A 19,551-nucleotide genomic window follows, 5' to 3' on the forward strand; every position below is an offset into this window, starting at 1 on the left:
GACCCACCAAAACTTGGAACAGTTATGCACACTGCCCAGCTCTCCCAGTACTGTGGAAGTTGGGGTGCAGGTACGTCCCCTCTGACAGTAGGATTTTTCGCTGCGGTCCTGTCTCCTCCTTCAACCCGCTCACTCACCTCTGTTTTTATATTTAATATCCATTTCCAGGCTTGACTCTGCTTTTTGAACGAGTCCTATTGGCCTGGCATTACACTTCTTCTTCTCCTCCATTGCAGTCGGCACAAACGCTCAGCTGAGACCTGATCCCAAATGCTCCCAGCTAAGCTACACCCACCCCTCCCCACGTCCGAAAAGAGCCTCGCACCCAGAAACATCCACACACATCCTAAAAGATGAATTACAGGCAGAGGAGCACAGACTCTGTAAATATGTGCAAAGACAGAGACTGCCAATGCATAATAAACTCTCAGAAATAAAGTGACAGTGGAAGTACATTTTGGTACTATTTCCCAAATGTACAGTATGTTCTCTCTGGGTACAAATGAGTAAGTTTTCCAACCAAAAAAGGCACAAATTAATGATATATTGCCAGCTAGGTAGGGTAGGGTAGGGTACCGCCCCAGCTACAAGAAATTGAATCTTTTTAGACAGTTTTCATACCTTTAATTTTGAGAGTGTAGGTATGACTGAGCTTGGTTATTTTATCACATTTTCAAGTCAAGAATCCTTGAGTATTCCTTTAATACATAAGAATTGTACACAGGTCGTAATGGTGAGCTTAGTCTCTCCCCCCAAACCTCACTTTACAGATTAACAATGTCAGGCACAGAGTTTTTCATGTTTTATTTTATTTCAATAATCAACAAATGCATGAAAATATACTCTTCAAGAAAGAATAAATATACAATATTTCTTTATGAACAAAATGCACAATTTACAAAAACCTGCAGGATCCCTTTCCTTTACCTAATAAAACATCAGTGACTTTATTATTAAAATTGTTACTGTCATTAGTAGAATTACATTTTCTATGATAATTTTAATAATCATTATTAATATGATATCAATATAACTTATCTTCATTTTTTAGGTGATAAGACTTTTTTGAACTGTATATTCATTACTTTTAGCATTTTTTCAGGATTCAGGGAGTCTGTTGCCAGGTGACAACGTTCACTTTTGAGATCCAGTAAATCTCTTCTCACGCTACTTGCATCCACAGCTTTGTGGAGAACGTCAGATCCAGAGTATGTCTGTCATACAGGGTGAATAACCTATAAGTATTAAAGTGAGTTACTACCCATCTGGTCCCCCTTGGAGGGGTTTTGCATTGAAACGGGAGGGTGTGGACCATATTCCAAAAAAACGATTCCACAGATAATCATAAATTGTTACTGTGCAAGACTGCCGTTCACTTCTATGAGGATTCCCCTGGACAGCAATGCAAAACACACATATTAGCTTCCTTGCAGACTGTTTCAATAAATGAACTTTAATAAATTGCGGTTGGTTTTGTGGGAAAGTACTTGAAATAAAGGCTAAATCAGGGATCATCAAATCTGGCCATTAATTAACTGAATTAGTGCTACTTATTAGCCAGACTGTCTTCACACCTGACTCCCAGGTAAAGGGAGGGTGGAAAACCAGCAGTTCTTGGCCCATGTGGACCTTGATTTGATACCCCTGGCATAAAATTATTTCATTAGAAACACAGTGACTTTCAATCTGACTGTCTCCACACAACTAGGACAGAAGTAGGGTTGAAGTCACCTGCATTAATAATCGCTAGCTTTTCCAGATTCACGCCCCTTTCGGTTCTCATTCACCCCTTTGGCACTTTCACAGGCAGTTCTGGACAGTCAATATAGACGTGTGAAGGGCTCCCCCGTGTGGTCAGGAGGTGAACAGCATGTGTGAGATCAGACAGAGGACCAGGCTGCTGAGGGCGTGGCTAGTGCTGGGCAAGGCGGAGTCCACTGGAGCAGGGGGCGTGGCTAAGCTAGGGGGCTGCTCCTGGGGGTGTGTCCTGGGTCTCCTCAGCTGTCCCTGGCGTGTGATTGGAGGCTCCACGGTAACGTAGCCATTGGTTATCCTCACATTTGGCAGAGGAGTTGTGCTGTTTAAAAATAATAATGATACAATCAAATTGTGGTTTATATTATAATCAGAAATTTAGGATGGTTTTTACACAAGATTTATCAATCCTGCAAATAACCTCTCCACATGCATGTTTTTTTCTTAGCATACATTCACTTGTACATTGACTAAAACATACAGTGACATATCACAAATGATATACAGTGATATAAATAGAGCATATAGTGAGGGTGTGTGTTTGCTCTGTGAGAGTATTAGTGCAGTGAGGGGGTGTGTGTTTAAGCAGTGACGGGGTGTAATTCTGCACTGGGAGTGTGCGGTTATGTCGAGAGAATGTGTGTCAGTGCAGTGAGGGTGTGTGTTTATGCGGTGAGAGTGTGTATACAGTTTATACAGAGTGTGAGAGTGTGTATATATAGTGTTTATACAGTTACAGGGTGTATTAGGGCATTGGGGACGCGTTGGCACCTGACCTGGGCCAAATACGTAATTGTTTTGGATTCAAATACATTTCTACGCTTTGCCGAGCTTGTCTGTTGCACTGGAACTAATGAAACGCTCTCCGAAAAACCCCGACTTCGGGTCCTTTTCGTCGGCTCATTTGCGCCAGGCAGGTTAAATGGAGCACAGAGAAGTATTTGAATCCGAAGCGCTGGGGTATTTGACCCAGGCCGGGCTGGCGCAGCTCCAGGCCCTGTGGCCCCCCTCACCTGGCCTCAATGCGGACCCACAGGTCGCTGAAGAGCCGGGGGCGGGTGTGGGAGCGCTGCTGCTTCCGGGGTCTCTTCTGCCGGCCGAACTCCTCCAGCTGGCTCAGGCTGTCCGGCAGCAGCAGGTGGGGCAGCTCCTCCTCCTCCTCCCCTGGGCCGCGGGTGCCCCAGCTGTGGGGCCACCAGGTGACCGGGTCTGAGGTCCCCAAACCGGGCTCCGCCGTCACCTCCTCCGGCTCGGGGACATGTCTGGAGCAGAGAGGCACAGAGAGAGAGAGAGTCAGGACCGGCGCACAGAGTCATAACCGGAAAGAGTTGTATCACAGTGAGATACAACCGGAAAGAGTCAATGCGCTCAGTGAGTCATAACCAGAAAGAGCTGTATCGCAGTGAGATACAACCGGAAAGAGTCAATGCGCTCAGTGAGTCATAACCAGAAAGAGTTGTATCACAGTGAGATACAACCGGAAAGAGTCAATGCGCTCAGTGAGTCATAACCAGAAAGAGTCAATGTTGTCACAGAGTCATAACCAGAAAGAGTCAGTGCTGTCACTGAGTCATGACCAGAATGAGTCAGTGCTGTCAGTGAGTCATAACCAGAAAGAGTCAGTGCTGTCAGTGAGTCATAACCAGAAAGAGTCAATGCAGTGCTGTCAGTAAGTCACAACTAGAAAGAGTCAATGCCATCACAGAGTTACAACCAGAAAGAGTCAATGCCATCACAGAGTTACAACCAGAAAGAGTCAATGCTGTCACTGAGAGACAGAACCACAAAGAGTCAATGCTGTCACATAACCAGAAAGAGTCAAAACCAGAAAGAGTACACTGTAGGTAATCTCTGACAGCCTGTATGAACCAACCCCTCTATCATTTCACCACATACTCAACTCCATATTCATAACACTGAAAGATTTGTCTCCCGTCCAAGCCAAAATTTTCCAATTTGACGGAGGCCCAGAAAAACTGTGTGTTTGTATGCATGTGCATGCCCAGACAGTGTGTGCCTGCAAGCGAGTGTGCTAGCGCACGGCTACATCACTCACTCCGTGATCGGCTCTCCGGGAAGCGCGTGCTCCACCTCGTAGCCTTCCTGCCGCAGAATGTCCAACACACTGTGGTTCCCCAGGAAGTGTCCTGAGGGCACAGGAAGGGGATGCACACATTATACCGCTGATAGAGAGAGAGAGAGAGAGGGAGACAGGGCGAGGACAAGATGTGTCTGGAGATAACTAAGTCAAGAAGAATCCTGGAAGAGGGGCAAGAAAACAAAATAAATTTAGACTTGGCGTGAAATGGGAACATCTCTACATGAGGGCTGTCCTTGGACTTGGAGTGCGTGTTTCCCCCAGACTCTCTCTTCTGAAAGGAATGATTATGTTACTGTGGATATCCTCACTTAGACCCACACTGTAAAAAGTGCAACTGGGCACAATCCGAAAAAAATAAGCATGATTTATGAAGAATTATGGCGTATGAAGAGGGTACTTGATAAGATATATTAAAGCAAGGATAATACAAATTCAAATTCAAATAACCTTGGTAAGAAAATTAATCTTTTTTTTTAGGCCTTTTTCAGCTTTATTGGACAGTATATAGTATAGAGAGACAGGAAGAATGGGAGCGAGAGAGAGGGGAAGACATGCGACAAATGTCGGACGGTCGGATTCGAACCACCGACGTCGCGGCTCGCAATGAGCATGCGGTCAGTGCTCTACAGGCTGCGCCACCGAGACACACAAGAAAATTAATCTTAACCCTTTGATGCACAAGCGATGCAAAGATATAGAAAATAAGAGGGTAACTTTTGACCCATGTTGTGCATCACTGAATTCAACTTTCTCTTACCCATTCAGGTACGATCTTTGCAGTGCACCCAGAGATGTAACCCCAACCTGCCAAACACGATACCTTCGCCCTCAGACATCAAACATGCAGGGTGCGTCGCCGTGGCGATGAAAGGATTTTTATTTCTCCGAGCACCAGATAATCCTGCTTCACTCATCCCTGCAATAACCACCGATCCCGATCCCCTGACATCACCCCAGAGCCACGGCCCTAAACCTCATTACCGACACGCTGAAAATCTTCAAGACTATTATTAATAATATTATTATCATTCTTCCAAAAAAATCAAAAAAATATCATACACGCTCTTGGCCAGAGCAGTCAAAGTGACGGAATGGGCAGCAGTGGCGGTCAGATCAAAGGGCAAGATTGCCCCACTCACCCCCAACCGCCCCCCCAACCCCACCCCTTAGCCCTAGGAATGGGGGCGGTAAGAACAGGCCTGGCATTGAGTAGGCCCAAACACACACCTAACTCACTCCCGCCAAAAAACGGCAGCAAACCTGAACACAGGCGAACCCGAACGTCCTTCTAACCACAGTCCAGTAATCAGAAGTTCACTCATAAAGACCAGAGCGTATATTTTCTTATTAATTCATTCATAAGCCGTGTTTTATTAGCATTATTATTATTTGGTTTTTATTATTGACACAGATTTCTCAGGCGGAGGGGAAGCCGTCGTGTTTAATGTCCAACGTTTATTTTCTCGCTCTGTGCTAATAAACACGCGGCGGGAACAGGGCTCCTCTCATGGTTACGGTTGCCGAGGGGCTGCAGAGGAAGCCAATCAGCTGGGGGTTTGAGGCCAGCAGGAATGTGTGCGGTGGCCTGTTGCCACGGACACGACGTGGCCACTGAACGGACACCACGCTGCCTCTCCCAGCAGCCCCGGGACTCCAGAGAGAGCCGGCCGGAGATGAATAACTTCCTCCAAAAGAGAGGTGAAATGGCTGCTGTTTTTCGGGGTCTTTTAAAATAATGAAATGGTGGAAACACTCTGAAAAATATTTTGGGGGTTTTAGGGGGAGTGCAGTTGTATCTTGGTATTGGCTGTTGAAGTTGAAAGTCATGTCGAATTTGGATATATTTGTATATATATATTTTATATATCTTTATATATTTGGCATCTTCAATCTCACCTGAATTTGGAATGTCACAGCAATTCACAAACCATGAGCAACCGTGCTCATATACGCCCCCTGCTGCCGGCTCAGGAGAGTGAAGACAACCACGGTTCTCCACTGAAGCTCTGGCCAGCCAGCCAGCTGGTTGTTTTGACACCGCAGCCACAAGCCGTGCATGTACAGAGCGGGGGTGGAGGAGGCCCAATAATACACATGTGCACAGACAGAAAGCCACAGGCTCGTGGATGGCCAGCAGGGGTCGCTCAAGCAATGAACCATTCGTCCCATAAATCCTCCCATATGTCCCCTGGGTGACACAGCCCATCGTGAGCTGCCCCTGTGGTGCTGTCGGTCGTGTTTGGCACGGGGTCGGATCCGACACCACACCGCCGTGCTCACTCGTGTGCCACAAATGCCATGTTTACTGACCGGGCTAGCCATGAACCACAGAGTGTTCAGTCTCTCTCTCTCTCACACACATAAACACACACACGCACACACACACACAGATACACACACACACACACTACTCCCCTGTCACTCTGAGGGCAGGCAGAAGACCACCTGTTTATCCTGCGCTGCCACTTCTGGATGACAGGCTCACTCTGAGGCGAGCGGCTTGGAAAAGAGCGGGAAGACGCTGCCCCCCCCCCTAAAGTAAACACGGGGGGGGGGGGGGGGGGTAATTAAAGGGCCGAGGCGTGTGGAGCTGTAATCGCTCAGGCTCCCCTGCCCTTCAGACGCCGCAAGGAAAAGCCTCTCTGAACAAGTGTTTTAGTCCTGTAATGAGACTGAGACTCTTACTCGTTTTCTCCCGAGCAGGAAATATTCGCTCGTTTTAAGTCACTGTTTGCTTGACGAGTGTCGTTTCCTTACCCCCATTGGGAAATCTTGACACACTATAACGCCTCACTGGCATGTTTGTCTTATTTAGCAAAGAAAGCAATGGAAATATGTTTTTAAGCCTAAATATAAGACGATATTACTTGTTGAGACCGACTTATTTTTTGGGCTGGACTCCTCCCTCTGTCCCTCCATCTATCCCACCATATCCTCCTCTTCCTCCTTACATGCTGGGTCTTCCATCTTTTCTGCCAATTGCTCCTTGCCCACCTTCTCCCTCCATCTCTCCCATCATCCCCTCTGCATCCCTATCTTACCTATCTCCCTTTCGTGCTTCCACATTTCTCTCCATCCTTCTCTTAATTAATCACTCCATTTTCATCATTCAGTCTGGCTACCTACATCTAACATACCTAAATCATTTCCCCTCTCTCTCTCCCTCTCTCTTCTCCTGTCTTCCACCAGCCTGCAGAGCTTGAGATTGGCTGCTTAGCACTAGAATAGGATGGTCGGTCTGCCACACTCTCTCTCTCCCCCTCTCTTCCTCTCTGTCTCTCTCTCCTGCTCTCTCTCCCTCTCTTTCGCTCCCCCCTCCCTGTCTCTCTCTCTCTCTCTCCCCCTCTCTCAGCCCCCATCTCCTCAAGGTGCCACCCAGGCCCTGGGTTTTGTTGAGGTGCGAGGGGGGGGACCGGGCCGGGTGTGATGTCAGCACCTCATCACTCATGTGGCTCCGCCCCTCCTGTCGGCTCGGCCAACCAGCTGGCCCACGAGGGGACAGGGATGATGGAGGGATAGAGGGAGGGAGCGATAGAGAAAGATGGGTACCATCGGCAGACCTCATCCGTCAGGGCGTGATGGAGGGAGTGCTGCCGGGATGATGGAGAGAAAAAGAGAGGGAGAGGGAAAGCGAGAGGGGGAGAGGGAGGGCTAGAGGAATGGCAGGGCTCCTGGCCTGCTGGGAGCTGTTGCTATGCTGAAAACAAACACGGCACGTTGCTTTGCAGACAGGGCACGGCAGTGGAAGGAGGGAGAGCAATGACACGGGATTGAGAGAAAGGGCAAGAGAGGGGGAAAGAGGGAGGGAGAGACCAGGAGAGACAGACAGTTAGAGGGAGAGAGGGGTGAGAGAGAGACAAGGAGAGATAAACAGTTAGAGAGAGACAGAGAGAGAGAGAGGGGTGAGAGAGAGAGAGAAGGAGATAAACAGAGAGCCAGAGGGCCAGGTAGAGATAGACAAGGAGAGATACAGTTAGAGGGAGAGAGAATGGGGGAGAGACAAGGACAGATAGAGCGAGAAAGAGAGGGAGAGAGGGAGGGAGAGACCAGGAGAGATAGACAGTTAGAGGGAGACAGAGAGAGGGAGGGAGAGAGAGAAGGAGAGATACAGTTAGAGGGAGAGAGAATGGGGGGAGAGACAAAGACAGATAGAGAGAGAAAGAGAGGGTGAGAGGGAGGGAGAGACAGAGAGAAGGAACACACGCAGGCCGCTCCAGCGAAGCGCACATTCCTCTCTCTAATTACAGAGCGCCGCTCTCCTGACTCCGGCAGAGCGAGGGGGTGTTGAAGGCCGTCTTAAAAACCTCACACGGGACGGCCGTCTGTGAGGTCCGCCATACATCAAGGCGAGAGGCTGCGTCATTTGGGCTCTCTCCCCCCCTGAGCAGCGCCTCTCCCCGGCACTCCCGCCCCCCCCACCCCCCCCACCCCCCCGCGGTCCCGCCGTGACCGGAGATAACGCAGCCAAAAAACCCACCTCTTACTCCTGATACGCGTCTCCCAGCCTCGGACGGGTCGAGCGCTCTCCGAACACCTGGCGTTCGGTAAATCACCGCCCGGCCGAACAGCCCCGGAGTGGACGGAAAGCTCCGGAAAGAGTTACGGCGCAGAGCGCACCTGAAGACTTTAAATACCGAAGGGGCGAACTCGGGGAGGGGATCTGGCCCGACGTGCAACATCTCCAAAGATCAGGAAATTCCGCCCGCGTGGCCTGCCCCCGTCTGTTTAAGTTGGGGAATTAATTGGAATCAGGAGTGCTCACGCGCACGCACACACATACACACTCACATGCAGGCACACACACGTGCACACACACACACTCACATGCAGGCACACACACGCACGCACACACACACACACGCACACACACACACATGCACTCACTCACACTCACAGACATACACATGCAGGCACACACACACAAACTCACACACATACTCACATGCAGGCACACACGCACACACACACACACACACATACACACTCACATACAGGCGCACACGCACACACACACACACACATGCAGGCACACATGCACACACACACACACACACACACATGCACTCACACACACACACACACTCACACTCACAGACATACAGATGCAGGCACACACACAGAAACTCACACACATACTTACATGCAGGCACACACCCACACACAGACACACACACACACACACATGCACTCACACACACACACACATGCACTCACACACACTCACGCACTCACACACACATACACACAGACAAGCACACACACTCACACACACACATATACACTCAAACACTCACGCACACATACCCTCGCCCCGGCTAAATCATGGCCTTTCCCTTATATAAATGATTTCACTTTCAATGCATGTGAACGTGTATCTCCAGACAAGAGGGGTGGAGGAGCCCACCGCCACCCAAAAATGTCCCTCCCCCCTCTCAGCCCTGGATGAGGACTGTCGCCCCAGGCTGCCCCCCCTCTCTCCAGCAGTGGGGGGTCAGCAGTGTTTCTGCAGGAACATTTAAACTGTTTCCCCTTCACTTTAAATATTTAGATTGTCTGTATGCTTATGCGAGGCTTGACAGGGCTGCGGAGAGCCACTGTGGTGTGTAACTATCCCAGAAGAGGGTGGAGGGGCAGGGGTGGGGGTGGAGGGGAAAATGGCCGGGGGGGAGGTTTGGGGTGGGGGTGGGGGTGGGGGGGGTGTTAGGGCAGGACCTGGGGACGGGGTGCGGGGGGGGGGGTGGATTTGGGACGGATGGGTGGGAGGGTTGGGGGGGTTAGGCCTGTGACACGTTAAAACGTTTAGTGAAAATTGCCCTCACCGTTTGTTTTTGTTCCTGACAGTTGAGGTCTGAACTCCTTTACTGGAGGACTGCAGTGGAGGAACATAGGCCAGTGGGGAGCCAGGAGAAAGGGGCCTTTTACTCTCACACACTCACTCACACACACACACACACACACATACTCATACATACTCACACACTCACACACACTCTCACACACACACACATACACACACACACATACTCACACACTTACACACACACACTCACACACTCACTCACACTGTACATACACTCACACTGACACTCACACATTCACAGAAACACACGCTCATACTCACACACATACACACACATACTGTACATACAATCACACATGCACACACACATACTCACACACACTCTCACACACACACACTCACACACACTCTCACACGCACACACACACACACTCACACACATACTGTACATACACTCACACTCACACACTCACACACAGAGAAAATAACTAAGAGGCTCCTTGAAGTAAAAGCTATGCTGTTGCTAAAGCTACGCTGACTCCTGACAGTAGTCAATGAGCTTTATGAAACTAGAGAGACTTCTCATGAATCTATTCCACTAAAGGCATGCCACAGGTCTGCAGTGACACGCACACACACACACACACACTCACACACACACTCACACACACACACACTCACAGGATGCTACATCATTCTCCAAAGTACTTTTCCTTCTCTTCATCATCCTCCCTGTCATCCCACTCATTCTCATTAATAGAACCCCCCTTTCCTATCCCTGCGTCATTTCATCCTGCCCCCCGCCCACCCCAAGCAGTACATTACATTACATTATTGGCATTTGGCAGACGCTCTTATCCAGAGCGACGTACAACAAAGTGCATACCCATAACCAGGGATAAGTGCGCTGAAAGACCCTAGAGGGAAGTACAATTTCAACTGCTACCTGTACAACAAAGATAAGGACGAGTACTTTACCAACACTTCTCTGAGCTCATTAAAAGTTATTATTGGTTCATAAGGCCCTTTTTATTAACTTATAAACCTTAATCACAACCTTACTCCCGCCTCCTATTGCCCAGCCTTAATAGATTAAGTGCCTTCGTTTGTGTCTGACAGATAGCGAGGGAAGCTATGGCATTAGCGCTGAATGAACTCAGATGCGTTGCTGTCGCTTCGGCTAATGAAGCGGCTAATCACCGAGGGGCTAACGGCAAGCGCTAACGAGAAGCACTAACGAGAAGCGCAGATCAGAACGAGAGGCGAGATTGCGATCGGGAGAGAGACCGGGCCAGGCCCTGGAGAGGAGATGGATGCAGCGATATGGGACCCAGGGTAATTGTGGGTAATGATAGAGAGCACTGGTGAGGGGGGGGGGGGGGGGGGAGGAATGTGTAGCTGGACTGGGGAAGGGTGGGGGGGGGCGGTAATGTCTGGAGAACATCAGAATAATCGGAAGGTTCTGGAGAGCTTCCTTTACCGAGCGCTAAGCAGGGAGGCTGTCAGGCAGGGGAGGGGAAAGTAATGCGCTTCCTCCTGCTCATGACCCTACCCTCCACCCCCACCCCCTTTTACTTTCATGTCTGCCCCAGTCAACCCCCCACTGCTCCCCCACTGCTCCCAGTTCCAGAAATGGCTACTGTTGACCCCTGGAGCAGCAGTCCACTGCAGGAGGGGGCGGGGGGATAATATCTTCGCCGAAACGTCTGCTGGTCATTCCAGAAACCTGGTTAAAGCAGTGGCCATATTCCTGAGAAGCAGCCCCGTTCGGAACTGAAGACAGTCGAGATAAGTTACACAAGAGGGAACCCTCGCCCGTTATAATTTCTTAAACAGACACGAGATGTGTTTTTTTTCTCTGTAGTTAACAAGGTACTTTTAAATTAAATTGCACATTTGGGGTGAGATGTCGGTAGCCATTTCCTGTACTATATGTCCATCACACTCTTTTTGTTACTACTCTTGCATTACATTACATTACATTACATTATTGGCATTTGGCAGACGCTCTTATCCAGAGCGACGTACAGACTAAGCAGGAGACAATCCTCCCCTGGAGCAATGCAGGGTTAAAGTTGGATTAGAACCACCGACCTTGTGTGTCCCAGTCATTTACCTTAACCACTACGCTACAGGCCGCGTTACCTTGTGTTACCTACTTTCAGCTCAGTATGTGTTAAAAAGTACACAAACATTTGTATATTTCTAACACAACTTCGACACAAAATGTGTTGAAAGTAACACAAAGATAGTAGAGCAGAAAGTGCGTTTGATGTTGACACATCGTTTTTGGGAGTGAAGTCTACATCACAATACATCAGAAGAACCAACAAGCTTGAAATTGCTTCTGTCCTTTTCATACAGACCATTTGTCTTCCATTACAGTGCCTAAAATGAACCATTCTGTGTTTTCCTGTTAGGATGTGTCTACTCTAAAAGAATGAATGCAGTACAAATATAAAAATGTCTTTTCCTCTGACCACTGTCTGCCCAATTTCCATCTTTCCTTTGTGCCACACATGAAGGGTAGGCTTAAGACCAACTCTGTACCCAGAGGCTGGCCTGTTGATTTTCATTTGAAATCTAATTTAGCACATCTGGTTCTATTAATTAGCTGCTGAACAAGATCTCAGCCCCGCACTAGACAAATGGACTCAGTTATATCAGAGATGTTACTATTCTCTAACTACATGTCCAACTATAAACAGGGGGGCACGATTTCGGCCATTACCTTTAACAAACAGTTATTTAATCAGCCGAGGTGTTGAACGTAATTGAAGAGTAGAGCGTTAGAACGTCGTCTGAATAAAATACGGCCCGTTAAATCAACACAAGGCCTAGCTGCCTATCCAGAAATGAACTGTGACCAGATTAAGTCTCAATATAACACCTTTCCAGTTATAATTCAGAAATTGCAGGCTACAAATATCAGGTAGTGATTGCCTGAGAGTCAGAGTGTGAGTTATCTGTGGGCCAAAATGGGGTTTATAACCGCAAGCCTCAAGCGGGGCCAGAGAGCCTGGACATCATCAGCTGTCAGTGAGAGAGAGAGAGGGGGGGAGAGAGAGAGAAAGAGGGAGAGAGCGAGGGAGAGGGAAGTGTAGAAGGAAGACTGGGCACCAAGGGCAGGGCTGGAAGTGCATACACACACAAACACACACACACTCTCATACCTGTGCACACATACAGACACAAACACACACACGCCTACCTGTGCATACACGCAAACAAACTCCTACCGGTGCACACACAAGCACACACACACACACTCCTACCGGCGCACACACACAGACACACACACACTCCTACCTGTGCACACACTCACAGATACAAACACACACTCCTACTTGTGCACACACTCACAGATACAAACACACATATAGACACTTGTGCACATGCAAACACATACACGCATACAGGTATATACACACACATATGACTTCACCCTTTCTTTTCCTTTATTTTCTGATATTTATTTGAATATTTTACAGGCTGGAGACAGGTGAAGAAGTGAAGGAGGATTCTGAACAGCTGGAGATGAAAAGAGGAGAGAGAGGGACAGAGAAGGAGAGAGGGAGAGAGAGAAAGAGAGAGGGAGGACAGAGGGAGAGAGAGGGACAGAGGGAGGATGGAAGGAGGCAGATGTGTGGCATCAGGGTAACGCAGGAAGGAAGGACAGACAGGAAAGGAGGCAGAGACGGTGAAAGGGTAGAAAGTGAGATAAAGTGGTAAAATGGGGAGACACACAGGGAGGAGTCAGATCTGTTACCCACAATCCCCAAAACACAACTGCACAGCACATGTGCATGGACCTCGCTGAGAAGATCTATTGAAGATACACACACACACTCACGCACGCACACACACTGTGCACAGCACACACACTCACACACTGCACAGCACATGTGCCTAAGCCTCAGTGAATAAAGATCTATTAAAGATACACACACACACACATGCACACACACACTGCACAGCACACACACACACACACACACAAACGCTCACACACCGCATAGCACATGTGCCTGAATCTTGCTGAGCAAAGATCTATTAAAGATACACACACACATACACACACAAACGCTCACACACCGCATAGCACATGTGCCTGAATCTTGCTGAGCAAAGATCTATTAAAGATACACACACACACACACACCCTGGCACGCACAGACACATTATCTCATAAAACACATATGATGACATATGCTGTCTCTCTTTGTCTCTTTTTGAAGATACATTCTCACCCTCACAGACAAAAGCACACACACATGCACAGACAGACATATTATCTCACTTCACACGCATGCTAATACATATGCTCTCTCTCTGCATCTTTTTAAAGACACATTCTCACACTCACACACACACACGCACACACATATGCACGGACAGACACATTATCTCACACCACACATTATCTCATAAAGACATGTTCTCACACACACACTCACGCGCTCCTGCTTACGCACGCAGTAACTCCGGTCCTCACTTTAATGGTGTGTATCCCGATGGAGTGGTGGCTGAGCCGCGGCCGCTGCAGGACATTCCAGGGGATGTTTTCAATGAGAAAAGAGACCTGCACTGAGGAGCCGACAAATGGAACCAGCAGAAAACCAGCGAGGAAGGGCCCTCCTCACACCCTGCTAATGCCCTCCTCACACCCTGCTAACGCCCTCCTCACACCCTGCTAACGCCCTCCTCACACCCTGCTAATGCCCTCCTCACACCCTGCTAATGCCCAGTACACAACCTGCTAATGCCCTCCTCACCCTGCTAACGCCCTCCTCACACCCTGCTAATGCCCTCCTCACACCCTGCTAATGCCCAGTACACAACCTGCTAATGCCCTCCTCACCCTGCTAACGCCCTCCTCACACCCTGCTAATGCCCTCCTCACACCCTGCTAATGCCCGGTACACACCCTGCTAACGCCCTCCTCACACCCTGCTAACGCCCTCCTCACACCCTGCTAACACCCTGCTCACCTGCTAATACCCTGCTAACACCCTGCTAATGCTAACACCCGGCGAATGTGCTGCTAGTACCCTGCTAATGTGAACAGCCTGCTCACACCCTGCTAATGCCCTGCTAACACCCTGCTAATGTGAACAGCCTGCTCACACCCTGCTAATGCCCTGCTAACACCCTGCTAATGTGAACAGCCTGCTGACACCCCACTAATGCCTTGCTAACACCCTGCTAATGCTAACACCATGTACATACCCAGCTATCACCCTGCTAATACACTGCTAATACCCTGTGTGTGCTTGTGTGTACCTAATTGTGTTTGTGTGTGTCTGCGTGTGAGTTTATGTGAGTGTGTGTGTACAGTATGTGTGAGAGATAAACACATACTGTAACTCTTACTGCTGCTATAAAATAACTCTCCCCTGATGGCCATTCAGTCACTGAAAATGCCAAAACGCCATATAAAAAACATTTAGTCTGCTTCCACGGGAAAATAAACATGTGCAAAAGTGTACAGATGGGTGGATGAACAAAGCATTCAGTCTTTGGAAAGGACACTGACTTGGCGTGTGTGAGATATTTCTCAAACAGTTGCTCTATCCCCCAGTAAACGTTTAAAAAGCAAGCTCCAATGAGATGATACATTGTATATGGCAACTGTAAGATATGCTGATCTGGTCTGGTGTAAAATACAGCTATGACCCGCTTGAAATACCAGCTACCAACTGGTCAACCAGCTATCAGCTGTTTCCAAAAACCTAGCTTGAGCTGTTTTCAGCAGGGTTCTGTTTTTGTTTTTGCCTTTAACTACATGATACGTGATTACAATGTTCTTAACTGAACGTTCTAACGCTGATGTAACAATCACTACAACGGAGTTCTAGAACACTGTGCTGTTCCAGAAAACAGTCTCTTGAAAGAGTTAAACCAGATCTGCAGTGATTGGGAAGAGGCGGGTGATGATCTCGCACATAACTGCTAAGCCTTTCTGCTTATTAACAGTGGAAAGAAATGACAGCTGGGAAGCGTAGAATCTCTATTGCTTCCGCGAGATGGCTGCCGATGACATCACCTCTGACCTGGGCCGGGGATTACAGCCCAGCTCAGCACTTCAGGATGCCCGTGGCCTAGAAGAATGTGCGGAGGATGTCCCTTTCTTCCAAATGTCAAAATGAATATATTAAATATGGGGGGGATTTTATTTATTTAGCTTGATTTATTTTATTATTTGTTCATGGAAACTGAATATACTGCAGTGTATTGTAAATGTGCTGAACTTTTAAAAATGTGAGCATTTTTTTTGTTCAGATACACTCTTCTGCATACCGCTGTTGTACTGCGTGTTTACTGTCACCTCCCTGTCAGTTTTGTCCAGTCTGGCCTTTTCCTCTGACGCCTCTCATTAACAAGCCGTTTTTGCCCATAGAACTGCTGCTCACTGGATGTTTTTACTGTTTCGCACCATTCTCTGCAAACTCTTGATACTGTTGTACGTGGAAGTCACAGGAGATCAGCAGTGTCTGAGATACTCAAACCACCCTGTCTGGCACCACCAATCATTCCACGGTCAAACATTTCTTCCCATTTGGTCTGAACAACAGCTGAACCTCTTGACCACATCTGCATGCTTGACATGTGATTGGCTGATTAAATATGCGCATTAAGAAGCTGGTGTACATGTCTACCTAATAAACTGCTCAATGAGTGTATGTAGATATGTATGTGCATGCATTTATGTATTTATTTGCAGTATGCATGCATTGTATGAATGTTGTTTCTTTTTTTTTAAAGATATTTTTTAGGCATTTTTCAGCTTTACAGTATATAGAGACAGGAAGAATGGGGGCGAGAGAGAGGGAAAGACATGCGACAAATTGTCGGACGGTCGGATTCGAACCGTTGACGTCGCGGCTCACAATGAGCATGCGGTCAGTGCTCTCACTGTTTCTAACAAATTCATATTGGATGGATATTGAAGAATAATTAATTCACTTTTCCATTTTATTTTCTGTGATATGGTTGGCACGCTCTTCATCCCCCTGTTTATTAAGCCCCTGGGTCCTGTTCTGTCCAACAGGGGGCAGCAGAGAGAATGAAACGCAACCCAACACCAATTCCCCCCCCCCAGCCCAAATCCCCCCCATCACGAGGGGGTCTTTTTTGGTACATTTTCCTCCTTGTTATGTCTTTCTCCCTACAGAACCTTAAAAAATAACCTGCGCATAAAAATGAAAAATGTCTGCGTGAGCGTGCGACTTCCCAGGGCTTCTGGGAGAATGGACCATGGGGCATGTGGGCGTGCGGGGAAGGGGGGGGAATTTGGGATTGGCATGGGAACGGGAGAAGGCGGGGGTGCGGACAGGGGGGGAGGGGCGAGCCCTGCGCTGAGATGGATGGCCTGCCCGAAACCGCTTTATACACACATCGTATAAGTTTAATTACCCCCGGAGCGGTCACGGGACGGCCTGCCTAACCCTCGCGCCGGGGCCCTGCCAGGCCGGGACGGCTGTTTGTTTTCACTCCGCGCGTCTCGAACCGCTTCCCGCCCGGGGCTTCCCCGCCAGGACGGCGGCTAATGGTTATCAGACGGACGGAGGCGGAGGGATAAAATAAAAGATTTGTGCGATTCCCGGACGGCCGAACGCGCAGCTGTCGGCACGGGGATAATGCCGGAGGAGGCTTCCTGTGTACGGACGCGCGGACGGACGGACGGACAGCCCGTGCAGCTGATGGAGAGATTACGACGGATACGGTCGCGTGATTGGACGGAGGGGAGGAAAGAAGGAAGTTAGCCGCGGACAGGAAGTGAGCGTCGGTTTGAGCGCCGGAAGGGGAAACAGCTAGACGAGAGGAGCGATGGACACAGAGAGAGAGAAGGAGATGGAGTTGGAAAGAGAGAGAGAAGGGGAGATAGAGAGGCAGCAAGAGAAGAAGACGGGTGAGACCGAGATAAATATGGTGATCAGGAAGAGGGAGAAAACGAGAGATAGAGACAGACCAAGAGAGAGGGGGAGATAGACACAGAGAGAAAGACAAATAGAGAGAGGGCGCTGTGGCAACAGAATCCAAAGACACACAGAAATGGGCCTGTTAGCGTAGAGATGGGTCTGTTAGCGCAGATAAGTTCTGTGGGGGAGGCTATTTCCCAGGGAATACCTTAACTCTCTCCTCCTCTCCTCCTGACAGCCCCCCAAACTCCCGGCCCAAACTCCCCCGCCCTCCCTGAGCTCCAACTGTGCCCAGCCTCTCCCTCTCCCATGTAGCTGCCGTGTTAGCGCCATGTTTCCTACACAGGATGTACAGTCATGCAGACATACGGACGGACGGACACAGAGAAGACCAGTGACTGTCGTACGGCTCCACACAGGCCCGACACACTAAATGTGGATCAGGGGGATCCCCCCACCTCCACGCTAACCTGCGCCGAAGGCGAAGAAGAAGGTCTGGGCGGGGCTGCGCTGCATGAGGCCGGAGACGCGGCTGGCCATCCTCTGGTTCCTCTTGTAGATCAGCTCCTGCCTGAAGTAGCTGTCAATCTGCTGGGCCGTGAAGCGGTCAGGGTCAGGCAGGGAGCTGTTATTGAAGTGCAGGAGCTGTGTGTGTGTGTGTGTGTGTGAGAGAGAGAGAGAGTGTGTGTGTGTGTGTGTGAGAGAGAGTGTGTGTGTGTATGTGTGTGTGTGTGTGTGTGAGTGTGTGTGTGTGTGTGTGTGTGTGTGAGTGTGTGTGTGTGTGTGAGTGTGTGGGCGCGCGTGTAAGAGAGGGGGGGCAGGAGAGAGGGAGAGAGAGGGGGAGGAAGAGAGAGAGAGGGATAGAGATAGGGGAAGAGAGAAGGAGAGAGAAGAGATGTTGGTAAATACAATGAAAATAAGCACAAATTGTGAATGAAAACCCTGTTGTCTGGAATATCAGCATCTGTAACACTCCTCTGTACATAAACTACTGCACTCCAAGTCCCTGAACCACAACAGCAACACTGATAAATCTATCACAGTGGTCACATCAGTTAAATAATTCATTTTCAACGTGCCCAGTATAAAGAGGTGCACAGGATTCCTAAATATTACACAGAACCAACAAAAAACTATTATCTGCATGAGAAATATTTATATATTTTTGCCCAATATGTTTATTACAGTAATATTTCAAGGGATAACTCAAGCGTAACCACAGAGACTGCGTAAGAGAAATATTTTTTGTGGAAATATGTTTCCTTGCCTATAGGCTGGCACTGAAAATGAGCTGACATCACTCTCTCTGACTCCCTCACGCTCCTGTGCTGAGTGATGCGTTCAACACCGTCAACAAAACATGCAATCAATTACACTGCAAAAACAAAAAAATAAGTAAATCTCTACAAGTATTTTAGTCTTGTATTAAGACTGAAAGGGCCAGCTTCACAGACACAGATTAAGCGTACTCCTGGAGTAAACTTTTATGAGTTTTTTCATGAGATTCTCTGTGTCCATGAAACTCGCCCAAAATATTATTTATATTCCTTTTTTACTAAATTATACAGAAATACAACCAGTGAGGTGAGATATTTTGAGTCATTTCAATATTTTCTAAGAGGGAAAGAAAATGTAATAAGCAAAACGTAACTTAAAACAAGCGAATATTTCTACTTGAGAGAAAGAAAATTACAAGACTAAAACATTTAACACAGACTTTTTTGCAGTGTATAGTGTTAATAAAGCCCTTGAAGAAATTACCTGACATTCTCTGTCAGGTCAAAAAACGATAAAAGATTTTCGACAGATCAAAATCTGCACATCACTGTTCTTTTTGTGCATTTCTAAAGGCAGTTATACCTTTGCAGGACGAGTCAGCGAAACGTAATAAAAGTTTGGCTGACTAGATGCCTCAGGCACACTTGCACAGGTAAAGTGAATTACATTTTGTCTACTCCTCCTGCAACTCTATA

General features: G+C 48.2%; 1 protein-coding gene across 1 annotated transcript in view; it reads right to left on the bottom strand.

Annotated features, from left to right (window-relative positions):
• Positions 1-787: 787 nt before the first annotated feature.
• Positions 788-19,551, bottom strand: part of trabd2b (TraB domain containing 2B) — a 66,431-nt gene continuing 47,667 nt past the window's right edge. The window contains exons 4-7 of the mRNA XM_061237955.1: positions 18,049-18,223; positions 3,812-3,902; positions 2,769-3,017; positions 788-2,077 (exon numbers count right to left, since the gene is read on the bottom strand). Coding sequence (XP_061093939.1) covers positions 1,855-2,077; positions 2,769-3,017; positions 3,812-3,902; positions 18,049-18,223 — 738 coding nt within the window. The 3' untranslated portion in view covers positions 788-1,854. The remainder of the gene's footprint in view (positions 2,078-2,768; positions 3,018-3,811; positions 3,903-18,048; positions 18,224-19,551) is intronic.

Source organism: Conger conger, chromosome 4, assembly GCF_963514075.1.
Source record: "Conger conger chromosome 4, fConCon1.1, whole genome shotgun sequence".
Lineage (NCBI taxonomy): Eukaryota > Metazoa > Chordata > Actinopteri > Anguilliformes > Congridae > Conger > Conger conger.